The 12,077-nt window shown below is 49.6% G+C and overlaps 1 protein-coding gene across 2 annotated transcripts in view; it reads left to right on the top strand.

Moving 5' to 3' along the window:
• SAMD4A (sterile alpha motif domain containing 4A) overlaps nucleotides 1-10,137 on the top strand; it is a 208,918-nt gene extending 198,781 nt beyond the window's left edge. For both annotated transcript variants that reach the window (XM_047079630.1, XM_047079629.1), the window contains 2 exons: nucleotides 4,264-4,347; nucleotides 9,900-10,137. In XM_047079630.1, the coding sequence (XP_046935586.1) occupies nucleotides 4,264-4,347; nucleotides 9,900-9,928 (113 nt within the window). In that variant the 3' untranslated portion in view covers nucleotides 9,929-10,137. The remainder of the gene's footprint in view (nucleotides 1-4,263; nucleotides 4,348-9,899) is intronic.
• Nucleotides 10,138-12,077: the final 1,940 nt, after the last annotated feature.

The raw sequence follows: 12,077 nt of genomic DNA, 5'->3' as shown, positions 1-12,077 counted from the left end.
TTAGGGGAATGGAAGGGACTGCCATGCAGAGGAAGTGACCAGAACAGGGACCCACTTAAAGTATCTGATGCACATTTGCTCTCTGACTTCTGGTAAGCCAAGGCAAACAGTACTGCTCAGGATTGGCAGATAACAGGGAGGTTGGTAAATGAATCAGTTGTATCACAGCTAAGAACCCAGCTGGGCCTGTGTTCTCCTGCGTCTGAAAGTTAAACTCAGAGAGTCCAATCTGGGGCAAGATAGTACAATGTTGTCTTATACCATATTCTTCTCATCATTTTGCGTGAACGTGTGGGTCCCAGAGGATTTCTACAGCACAAACTTCTGCAGGTTTAGGAATTAGGCCACCAGAGAAAAGCTTCATTCCCCATAGCAGACTCAGGGGTGTGCGACTGACTTACTCCTGTTCCTCTGTCACCCGCCATGACCGCCATGACTGTCTCTGCAATGATCAGTGTCCCTGCCCACACTGATTTCTTTTCCTTCTGTTACTGCCCTCCCCTTTCTGCTTGGTTCCCATACTCCCTATTTCCCTTTCTTCCTTATTCCCTTTATCCAGTCCAGATCCCACTTCTCCATCCTCTGTCCCATCCTCATCAACCTCCCCGATTTCTCTCCTCCCAGCAATCCCACTTCTCACTTCACTTGAAGCCTTCCTAGTTATTCACAGGTGGTCTTAACTATCATTGGCAAATTGGGATTCTAGAGATTTTTCCTAGAATACTCCATTTATTATTATAAAGTACTAAAGACACTGGCCTGTTTACCTCAGCCTCAGGGACTGGGAGAGAGCTGCAGAATTGCACCATAGGTGCCACATAGCAGACACTCAGCTGAGATGGCTGGTTTCTGCCAAGGAAAAGCCACATCCCCACCCCCCACCCCCCCAGGTGGACCCAACAGCAGCACTTCATTAGGAATGGGTGGCTGCTCCCTTCCAGAATCTAATGTTTTTTTAATGTTTATTTGTTTTTGAGACAGAGAGAGACAGAGCATGAACAGGGGAGGGTCAGAGAGAGGGAGACACAGAATCTGAAATAGGCTCCAGGCTCCGAGCTGTCGTCAGCACAGAGCCCAACTCGGGGCTCGAACTCACGTACAGTGAGATCATGACCTGAGCCGGAGTCGGATGCTTAACCGACTGAGCCACCCAGGCACCCCCCTTCCAGAATCTTCTTGACCCTGGGCCTGAGCACTAAGCTCTGTACTTATGGGACTTTTGGAAAGGCACAATTAGAAAGTCCCACATCAGCCTAAACCCTGGGCATCCTAGAACAGGGGATCCTCACTAAATACTGGAATGGTCTGATAGGGGAAAAATTCCTAGTTCTCAGAGATACCGTCTGAGCTAAGAAAACAGGCCTGTTGCACGCAACAGCAGAGAAGGCTTAGTCAGTCTTTCCTTTTTACCTTACTGAAGACATAAAACTACGTCTGCCTTGTCCATTACAGCTGGGAGCTCAGGCTAAATGCAGTGAGCCCTTGGGTTAACAGCAGCCACAGCAAGAGATGGCCTGCTGGTTCTTGTGTACCTGGGTGGCAGGAGCTGCCCAAATGCTTCTCTCGGGCTTTAAGAGTTCTGCCCACCCAAGCCACACTTGGCTGAGGGCTTCTAGCCTGAGATGGAAGCTGTTATCCATCCAGCTGGTCTCCCTCTGTCTTGTATGTGTGGGGAGATGCCACAGATCTGTTTTTATCAAATACACAATTAAAAAGTCACACTATTAGGAAACTCTGGAGTGTGAACATATGGGCTTCTCCTGAGACTCAGAATTTTTCAGAGCCACTCTGAGAGTGGTGGGGGGGGTCATGACACCCTAGCGCACCAGAGGGAAGAGCTGAAAGATAAAAAGAACCATGCCAACTTTCAACCTAAAAGAGCAGCCACTAAGGTTTGGAGATTCTAGAGTGGAGAGCCCTGCATTTCTCAGCCCCCTTTTTGAAACACTCAGTCCTAGGCTTAGAATATGGCATTTTGCTGCGTGTTGGCAAGAAATCCTGCAGCTGAAACACTTCTCTCCAAATGTCGAGCATCTTTATTTATCCAAATCTCTCCACAGTGTTTGTTTAAAGGGGAGTGCTAGAGAGTAAACTAAATTTTACAATGAGCATATGGATGGTTATAATTGCTGAGGGTTTTTTTTTTCATATTTGCTAACTGGCTATATATAAAACTGTGTTTCTATTTTATAGATTTCACACCCTGAAGGCTGCTAATTTTGCATGCATATGATTTTCACATGAATGGATGAAAATACTAAAATACTCTTCCCTCTGGATTGTCTAATTGCCCCGACCCTACTCTGAGAGCAACAGTGGGTGGGGTGGGAAAGACCCTTCAATTCTCCCTGGCTCCCAGCTTCCTGGGAAGCCTGATCGTCCTCTGTCTGCTCATAAATTGGCACAGTTGCCTTTCAAAACCATTGATGCTGGCTGGAACTTGTGTCAGAAAGAACCCTATCTGCTCCCTAGTGCTTTTCATATTGATCCATTTTGCCAATTTACTCTGAGAATTTTAAACAATGGAAATGACATCTGCCTGTGAATTAGCCAGTAATGGGGAACACAGATTGCAGAGAAAACTTAAATGTATAGCTAATCAAGGAAAACAAATACTTTGGTCTAGCCATTGGTTTCAACTTCCTATCCCACTAAACCACCAACCTAACCTCACTTGTAATCCTGCCCTCCAGCCCCAAGTGCCCCCTGGTGGAGATTCGAAGGAGCAAGGAACTGGCCTGAAGCTTGGGCCACCAGGATCCTTTCCCTACTTACAGATGGAAGAGCTAAGGCACAATGATGAGAAGTTTCCTGCGGTCACATATGAAGACAGTGGCAGTGTTAAAATTCCCAGGCCCCCAGAACATATCCCATTGTTGATTTTTCTGCCCCCACCCCCACTCCCGCCATAGGATTTCACAATTCTTAGTTGTCAGACTTTCCTTTTATTTCTTGTTCCATCTTTTTCATCACTCAATAGACATGTATGAAGTATGCCAGAAGACCATGGCTGGGTATATTATGGGAAATAAAAAAGTCTGCAAGCCAGTGAAAGATGCTCAGGAGCTTCCCAGGATGAGGGATGGGGGAGGTACTGACAGTGAGGGCCCCAACAGAACAGGAGGAGGAGGAGGAGGAGGAGGAGGAGGAGGAGGAGGAGGGGGAGGAGGAGGAGAAGGGGTGGGGAGGATGAGGGACTGGAGCAGCCTGGGGAGATAGGGAGGGTCCAGATGATAAAGGAGGCTTTGTGATTAGAATGCACACAGCATTGTCCTGGGCAGTGATAGCCCCCACAGCAGACATCTCAGCCCTTCTAAGTGGCTAGAGGCTGAGAGTACTGACAGGCACCTGTAGTTGCTGCAGCATGCAGGACAGTACCAGCTCTGGAATCAGACCTTTGTGGGCTCTTGTGTTAGCGAGCTAACCTCCCAAGTCACTTGGCCTCTCTGAGTCTCGCTTGAGAACTGGGCACCTGGCACGGTCATGGATTCAGAAGAGGCACTCGCCATGCTGTGGTTTCCATTTCCTTGTAACAAAGCAAAAATGCGCCAAGTTCCAGGTGCCAGGTCTAGGCGCAGGTAGTAGCAGAGCCAAGTCCTGCTCCAGTGAAGTGAAAATCCAACTGGGGGGAAGCAGCAAGCAAATACATAATATATCAGATGTTGGTGATAGCTGTGGACAAAAATAAATAAAGCTGAGGAAAGGGATAGGGCCAGAAAAGTTCTGTTCATATATAATGTCCTTTCTAAAGAGACAGTAGGAGAGCCAGAGGTGTGAAGGCAGGGAGAGCACAGCCATGAAAATATCTAGGGACCACCATTGTGGGCAGAGAGAACAGCAGTGCCAAGTCCCTGGGGCAGAAGAAGGCCTGGGATGGAGTGAAGGAAGGAGAGAGCCATACACAGGCAGAGGTTAATATAGGCCAGATCATGTGAGCCCTGAGGGCCATGGCAGGGGCTTGGCTGTTACTCTGATGGGAAGCTGCTGGAGGGTTCTGAGCAGAGGCTGGACAGACTGACTGTGACCAGCTATTTTTAGTTACCAGTTTTCTTCCAGCCGCCCATGTTCACAATGGACTCTCTGCATCTAGCAGACTCAGAGTTTGGTTGAAACCAGGGTGTAACTTACCCCTCTACTGACCCTGATAATCCCCGGAGTCCTCCCAGGGTGGGGGGGGGGGCGGGGGGAGCCCCACAGCACTGTATATACCTTCTCCTTGTTCTCAGAGTCTCTGTCACCAACATAACCCTTTGTCCCTTGCAGAATTCCAGCTTCCTGTGACTGAACCTGACATCAACAATAGGCTGGAGTCCTTGTGCCTCAGTATGACCGAGCACGCCCTGGGAGGTGAGTGGGTCCTTCCTGCATTTTATGGCCTGACTGGGAGGACTACCAATCATTTGCTGTCCACACTCTGGCAGTAGCTCAGGAGTAATGGGAAAGATACAGGGGAAGTAGGCAGGGGACAGGGAGAGAGGAGGGCCTCAGAGTACTGTTGGAGCCTCATCAAGCCATACTACACCTAGTACCCACAGTGCCCTGCTCCTCCTTTTCTGGGAGGTGGGTCAGGGACCTGGAGACCAAAGCTGTCCATCTTTGCTCGGAGCCACCCACCCAGTGCACACTGAGGTTCCACCACAGCAGCTGTCCTAGCCAAACGCTGTGAGCTGGAGGAGTCAGAAACACAAGACATGGCTTTTAGTGGCAACATCCCCCCCGCCACAGAATTGGATTCTTTCCTTCTCGGCACTAGATCTCCCAGTCTGGTCCAAGCATATCCCAGCTTGCTCTAAAAATAGAATTTTTGAAACAAAATTCCCTGCTTGTTTTTCTGTCTCCCTGTTCCAAACGGCTTCCATGATGCCTGGAGCCCCAAGCAGTCTGAGATGTCCTTCACAGTGTGACAGTGATGATCTAGTTCAGTGTGCCTATGGGCTGCAGCCCCATAAGGAGCTCCAGAAGCAGCTGCGTTGTCCCACCATTTGTTTGGGCTGAAGCCCTACGTCATCACAAAAACCCCAGGAGGCCTTCAGTGCCCTCCTGGTACTAACCAATTGCCTTATTCCAGCCTGGTTTCCCAGCCAGCCCTAGGGATGTTTGGCAGGCAGAGGAGAGATGTCCACCCCTTCCTGCCAACCTCCGGGAGACTCTGAGTCAGAGAGGCCTCCTGTGACCCTTCCCAATAGCCCTCTCCAGTCAGGATGTGCCCCTGGAGATGGGCGGTCAGCACACCTAGAGCCAAAATCTGTGCTATCTGGCAGTGGTGGGGAGAAAGGCTGCTGTCAGCTGCTGTTCCCCAAGCTTCGTTCTCCTAACCAGGGGTTTTTGGATTTTTAGTCCCTGTAAACACAATCTTATCATGACACCAAATATGAGGCCAATAAATGCTCTACATGGAACAGATTGGAAAGCAAGGACTGCACCCACCTGATCTCAGCTGTGCAAGGCTCTCTATAGCCCAGAGAAAGCCTCCACTCAGTACCAGAAGGGAGCTAGCTGAAGGCCTCCCAGCACTGCTGACTGAACAGACAGTGGGAAGGCACAGCTCCCGATGTGACCTCCCTGGGGTTCCAGGAACCCCATTTGCAAACACTTGGCCACTCCTATCTTAGAAGCTTCACAGCATCATTGGTCCATCCTTGACACCTCTATAGGGGAGGTGCCATGAGCTCCTCTTCTCCAGCTCACCAAGGAGATTGGGTCAGCTCACTGATAGCCCCTAATGAGTAATGGGAAACAAACCCAGGGTCCATCAGCAGATGGAAATGGATGAGTGAAATGTTGTATAGCCAGACAGTGGAATATCATACAGCCTTAAAAAGGAATGAGCTACTGATACATGCTACAATTTGGATGAACCTTGAAAACATTATGCTATATGAAAGAAGTCAGACACAAAAGGCCACACAGTATCTAATTCCATTTAGGAATTTATGAAGTGTCCAGAACAGGCAAATCTATAGAGACAGACAGTATAGATTAGTGGTTGTCAGGGGCCGGAGGGAACTGGGAACGGAGAGTGACTGCTTGATGGGTACCTGATGAAAATGTTCTGGAATTAGATAGTGGTGATGGCTGCACAGCTCTGTGAATATATGAAAAACCTCTGAATTGTACGCTTTAAAAGGGTGAAATTTGTGATATGCAAATTACAACTCAATTTTTCAAAAAGGGAAGCCTCCCAGACCGTGAGAATTCAGGCCAAGCTCAGCCCACTGCAGGCAGCCCAAGCTCCCCGCCACCCAACAGGAGCTGGCGGGTGAAGAACTCCTGCTGCCTTTGAGAGTCAGCAAGGAGAACTGACCTTCTCCCCCAGGGCTTGATATATCTCAGATAATTGGCATGCTGGAAGCCCTTATCAAACTGCTAAGTGCTAACGTTATCATCATTAGTAGCAAGAGTGCCAAATGCGCTTTATTAAAGGGAGGTTTTCATTGGAAAGGCTTCGTTTTTTAGCCTATTCTTCTGTAGTTACAGAAAACCTCTTTGAACTGATTTTTTTTGCTAATGTTTTCATCTTGTTAATCTCCTAAGCCTTTTTATTGCTATGTTTTCCCTCAATAATCCTCTCTGGTGGGAAGCCTCGTAAGCAGTTTCCCGAGCAAAGAATGCAAATTAAGTTCAGGGTGGCCCAACTGGGCACAGTGGCATTGAGCCCTCCCACTATTACGGCACCTCTCTGCTAGCCCACCTCTTCCAGGTGCTGGGGAAGATGACTTTTCTGGGGACAGAATGCCAATGAATTAGTCATTTTACAGGAGGACAAATAATGAGAGAGAGTAAAGCAAAGCAAAAGACGTTCCTCTGCCTGTGTCTCAGGACAGGAAGGGAGGGTGTCCAAGTTCCTGGGATACCACATACTAGGATGGTCCATGGACCCCAGGCCTTGCGGGCCCAACCTTTTGTGCTGACATCTCTGCTCTCAGTGTCCTGCACTAACTGCAGCCCCCCTGTGCCAGTCTAAGCCATCTTTCTCTTTGGCCTTCCCTGTCTGTCTCTGCTTTGCCCTTCCCCTGGCCCCTCCAAAGCACTCAGGAGGTAGTTGCCTCTGCCATCTTGGTTTGTGAATATTTAAGGCTTTCATCTGGCTCTGTTGGGCCTGCTCCTGATTGGTGGCCTCAGATATAAAGGAAGACTCACGCCTGGCTGCTATCTTCCTCCTGCAGAGGGGTTTTATGGGCAGGAACAGCCACAGCTTTACAAAAGCAAGGCTCCTTCAAGCAGGATGAAGTCTGCAGTAAATCCTACCACAAAGAGGAATGCCCAGTCCACTCTCTGAAGCTCCAGGATTCATGTTTTCACATGATCCCCTTGCCATTCCTTCTCACCTTCTCTCCTTACTCCTCCTTGGGACTTATTAACAGCCCCACTTCTAGCAGATATGGAGACTTTGTGCAAATTAGAAAAAGGCTCCACTTTCTCAAAATGCTGTTCTGCCACTTACTTGATATTTGTCATAATAACTATAAAACCTATAATGAATACATGTGAATGGTGCTGCTCAGAGTTATGCAGTGCACAACTTGCACAACTGTCAATGGTGAGTCTGGACTTACCTGTTGGTCATTTCCTGGCAGATGAATGCCATCACCCTTGTAGGATGAGGCGTGGGATTGGAATTCAGTAAAAATGCAGGTTGGGGTTAGGTTAATTAAGATTTTCATGTTTCTAGCTCCCCACTTACACAGCTATGAAGGGTTGGCATTAATGAGTAGACCAGTGAGCCCTGGCAAGAGTGTGCCACTCCACTTCTATAGACAAGAGAGTGACCTCTACACAGCCACACATTATGTACACACTTACACAGACTCACTGTTTCTCATGACCCATTACCACTGCAGAACCACCATAAGAGGCTCAGGTTAGGGGCCCTGGTGGCTCCACTGGTTGAGCGTCCGACTTCGGCACAGGTCATGATCTCACGGTTTGTGAGTTCGAGCCCCCCGTCAGGCTCTGTGCTGACAGCTCAGACCCTGGAACCTACTTTAGGTTCTGTGTCTCCCCTCTCTCTGCCTCTACCCCTCTCTCTCTCTCTCTAAAATAAATAATGAAACATTTTTTTAAAAATTAAAAAAAAAAAAAAAGAGGCTCAGGTTAACACTTGCAGAAGTCAGCAAAAGGTTACTGATTATAAGTTAACATGTGGGGGCCTCTAGGATTGATGACCTGATACCATAAACACTCTCAAAGGTCATTTGCTTTTCTTCTTTAAAATCTCTCCAAAAACTATATAGAACTTTAGGGACACACACAAGTACAAATAAAATTGGGAAGATCTGAGTAAGACCGGTAGATTGTATCAACATCAGTACCTTGGTGGTAATATTATAGTTTTGCAAAATGTTACCATTGGGAGAAACCCAGCAAACCCGGAAACCCGGTACCGTCTCTTAAAACTGTACATGAACCTACCCATGAGAGGAAGCCAGGCCTGTGCAGTGTACTCGGCATTCCTCCCTATCACTTAGGTCCCACAGCTCTCCCTGAACACTGTGCCACTCACCTCTCACGTGAGTTCTGCCTGCCGCATCTAGATGCTCCTGGTAGACCAGGTTTGTCACATCGTTTAGATCAGGACACACCTGCTGATGTTTGGGTATCAGTAAAACCAGGGAGGCCTCCTGCATCCCTCCCCCGGCCTTCATTTCGTGGTCACTGAACACAGCTGCTTCTACCTACTACAGTGGCTAACCCATGCTTCTCTCTGCTCACTGGGTAAGCCCTTGCAGACAGTCCCCAGCATGGACCACTACTGGGGTCCTCCTGCCACGAGCCGTGTCCTCTTTCAGGTCATCTGACACAACTGCCAGAGAAACCATTCTAAAATCAGATCTGATTACTCTGCTTATAATGCCCCGATTACCAAGTCCAAGCCCCTGTTCATAGCACACAAGACCCTTATGGCCTCATTCTGGGGTGGGGACTCTCCTATAGTCCCATGTGCACACAGACAACCGAAAAGGAGCTGGGCGGCCATCAGCTCCCTCTGCAGTCTGTTTCACTCCTAGCCTCTGTCTCTGACACGCACCTCCTCCATGTTATAGCCTGGTTTCACCAACTCTCCGTAATGTAGACACGGCCTACCCTCCGTAGCCTCAGCATTCACCCACTTTCACAGGACCTTTCAGTTCCCTGTGCCCACAACCTCTAACGATGGTGCGTACCCCGAATCAGATTCTTGAGGCTGAGAAGCTGGATCATTGCGGGTCAGATGCATACCCCTGGTCTGCTCAGCTGTGACCAGGGCTCAGAGTCATAGCCACCTCATGCCCAGTCTTTCAACAGGGACTCGGTGACACAGAGATGCTGCCAAAGGGGTGTAAGCTGGACAGGCCCACCTGCGTGTCCTGCTGCCAGCTCTTCGGCACATCTCCTGCCACTCCTCCATCCCCCCACCCCTCATCCTAGACCTCCATCCAGCCCTCAGCCCCCACCATCTGACAACCAGCATCACACGTAAGTGTGAGCTGGACGCCCTCCTCACCCTCTCCCTTTTCTGCCTCCTCCTCTCTTCTGCTACCAGCACCATCCTACAAAAGTGATTTTCTTCCTCTGTGAAACTGCCCTTGACTTCCAGGGGCACCTTACATAGCCCTTCCTCCACGTTCCTGCTGTGCCCGGTACATACTCCATCATAGCAGTCATCACTCCTCCATCACTGTGGCTTTACTTGTCTGTCCCGACTAGCATGTGAGAGGACTAGGTCTCTTCACGTGGATTCCCAGGCTCTTTACAGCTCTTGGAAAGATGGCTGTTCTCCAGATGTTGAGTGCGGGGGTGTGTGAACGAGGGAGTGAGCGGATGAGTAAGTTGGGCCCTTACCTGTCTTCGGAGACCAGGAAGGACGTGAAGAAACGGTTTTGTTCACCTGTGCCCATCGTGTATTCTCTCTCTCCCAGACGGGGTTGACCGGACCTCCACAATCTAGAAGCTGAAGATGAGAGTGACCGCGCTGGCCGTGAAATCGACTGCTGCGGGTCCAGTGTCAACCATCTTCAGGGTTGCACGGAATCCTCCGAGATCCTTTGCAGCCTTTTTTTCCCCTGGTCCCTCTCCCATTTTGATTTTGTGAGAGCGTAGGTCGTCCTTGTAAACATATCAGTAGACCGGGGAGTGGTAATTTTGTCATTTGTTTCTGTCACGGGATGGCTTGGTGTGCGGGGTGGGGAGGGGGTCTCTAGGGAAGCGAGGGAGCGCAGGTGGCCTCCTGGATGGAAGGAGGGGCAGAAGAGAACAAAAAGAGCACCGCCGTGGAAGAGACGCGAGAGCCGCGGGAGGGAGGCGGAGGCCTCGGGCCTGGGAGCGCCTCGACGCCGCCTCCGCAGTCAGGCCCCAGGACACAGTCGTGCGGGCCTGCGACCAAAGCAAGATGGCGGCCCGCCCTCCCCGCCGCCCGGATCGGCTTCCCCCGAGGACCCGGCTTGGAGTCGAGCCGCGGGAGAGGGCCGCACGGCACCGGCGGCGGAGGGGGAACAGCCCCTCCGACAAAATTGCAGAGAAACTTTGATTTGTGTATTGTTTACATAACAATTTTAAAGGGTACATAATGTGTAAAGAGTTTGGATAGAACTTCTCTTCATACTATGGTTTTTGTAAAGGATTTGTTGATACGGATTCATTTTTTTTCCTCTATTTTTATAATAGCAGCAGGGTTGTCTCTTACAATGGCTGCGGAGCGGTGCTTGCCGGGAAGGCGAATGCACGTCACTTGGGCCGAGGCGTCAGTCGTTCCCCCCGCCCCCCGCGGGCGGAGGGGGGAGGCGGCGCGTGCAGGTGGGTTGGCGGGAGAGTAAGTGGCTGCGAGGGGTAGAGCACTGGGAAGGTACGAGGGGGACGCACCGTGTGATCAGTTAGTGTTTGTTCGCGGGTCACCAAGAGATTGTAAAAGAATCCTGCGGCCCCTTTCTGGGCTGGATTTGCTTCTCACCCGGAGACCTCTTCCTCCCCACCCTACAGCAAGGTTTCATCCTAGCGCCCCCTGCTTCGCTGCGCGCGCACGCGCGCACACACACACACACACACACACGCGTGGGTTCAAGTTCCCCTGGAGGAAAAATGGCAAGGACCGACTTTTTTCGCCTTGCAAAAGGCCTTAATTCCAGATGATGAGCTCAAAACACCGCTTCTACTGCGGTTGCGCTCAGAAACCCGAAGCTGGGGGCTGCAACCCCCTGGCTCACTCACTGCTGAGGAACAGGAGGAGAGCAAGGCCCAGCAACAGTGTATAACCGGTCAGTCAGCAAGTGGCAGAGAGGGCCTGCGGTGACATGTGCAGTCCACGCGGCCAGGCCCCCACCGTACCCGGTGGGCAGTGAAGGAAGATGTAGGAAAGGTCAACTGCGTGATGGAAACGTGGTTCTATCCACGTGTGCGTCAGGGATTTGCTGTGTTGTTGGCTGATTTATCTACCCAGCCACACACAGAAGGGAGAAAAAACCAGTCCTGACATAGTGAGAGATGAACAAACTATGCTACCACAAAGTAATAGCTCTGTTTCTTAAGGGCAAGAAAGACTACGTTTGGGATTCGATACAATGGAGAGTATTAAAGGAAATCGAAGAGGAGTTGTGCTCTGCACTGGAAAATTGGGTTGTGTAAATGATGGTATGAATGCTCAGCCAGAGGCGAGATCAGGGAGGTGGTATAAGGCCTGTTTATTAAATGGGTGAGTCTGGTGCCATTTCTTTTAGCAAAGTCAGAATCGAAATTGAAGAGATCACACCATGAAAATCGCTGCACTCGCTTACGGTTATTTTTTAAAAAAAGAAAGAAAGGTTAATGAAGTAAATACAGATTTAAAAGGCCTTAATGCAATCTAAACAACTTTCTTTTCCTTTCAAGATTAAAAATGTGCACTAACACAGCCTTGCTTTCTAAGTCTTAAGGTTTTAAAAGGTGGGAGCATCTTAATTGTAGACAGCCTTTAGCGAGTAAAGGGGGCTTGAACCCATGATACCATGCTTTGCATTAAGAAAAGAGACTTCCTCTTGGGTGACTACATTGTAAAGATGCAAATCCATGTGCAGAAAGAGGCAGCATTTTTTAGTTGATTTTTTTTTTAACCAAGTGCCATTAAC

This window comes from Lynx rufus, unplaced genomic scaffold (assembly GCF_022079265.1).
Source record: "Lynx rufus isolate CCGP_SWC_20201006 ecotype Redwood Valley unplaced genomic scaffold, mLynRuf1.p SCAF_17, whole genome shotgun sequence".
In the NCBI taxonomy this organism is placed as follows: Eukaryota; Metazoa; Chordata; class Mammalia; order Carnivora; family Felidae; genus Lynx; species Lynx rufus.
Note: the sequence above shows the minus strand (reverse complement) of the source record. Positions and strands in the feature narration are given on the sequence as shown.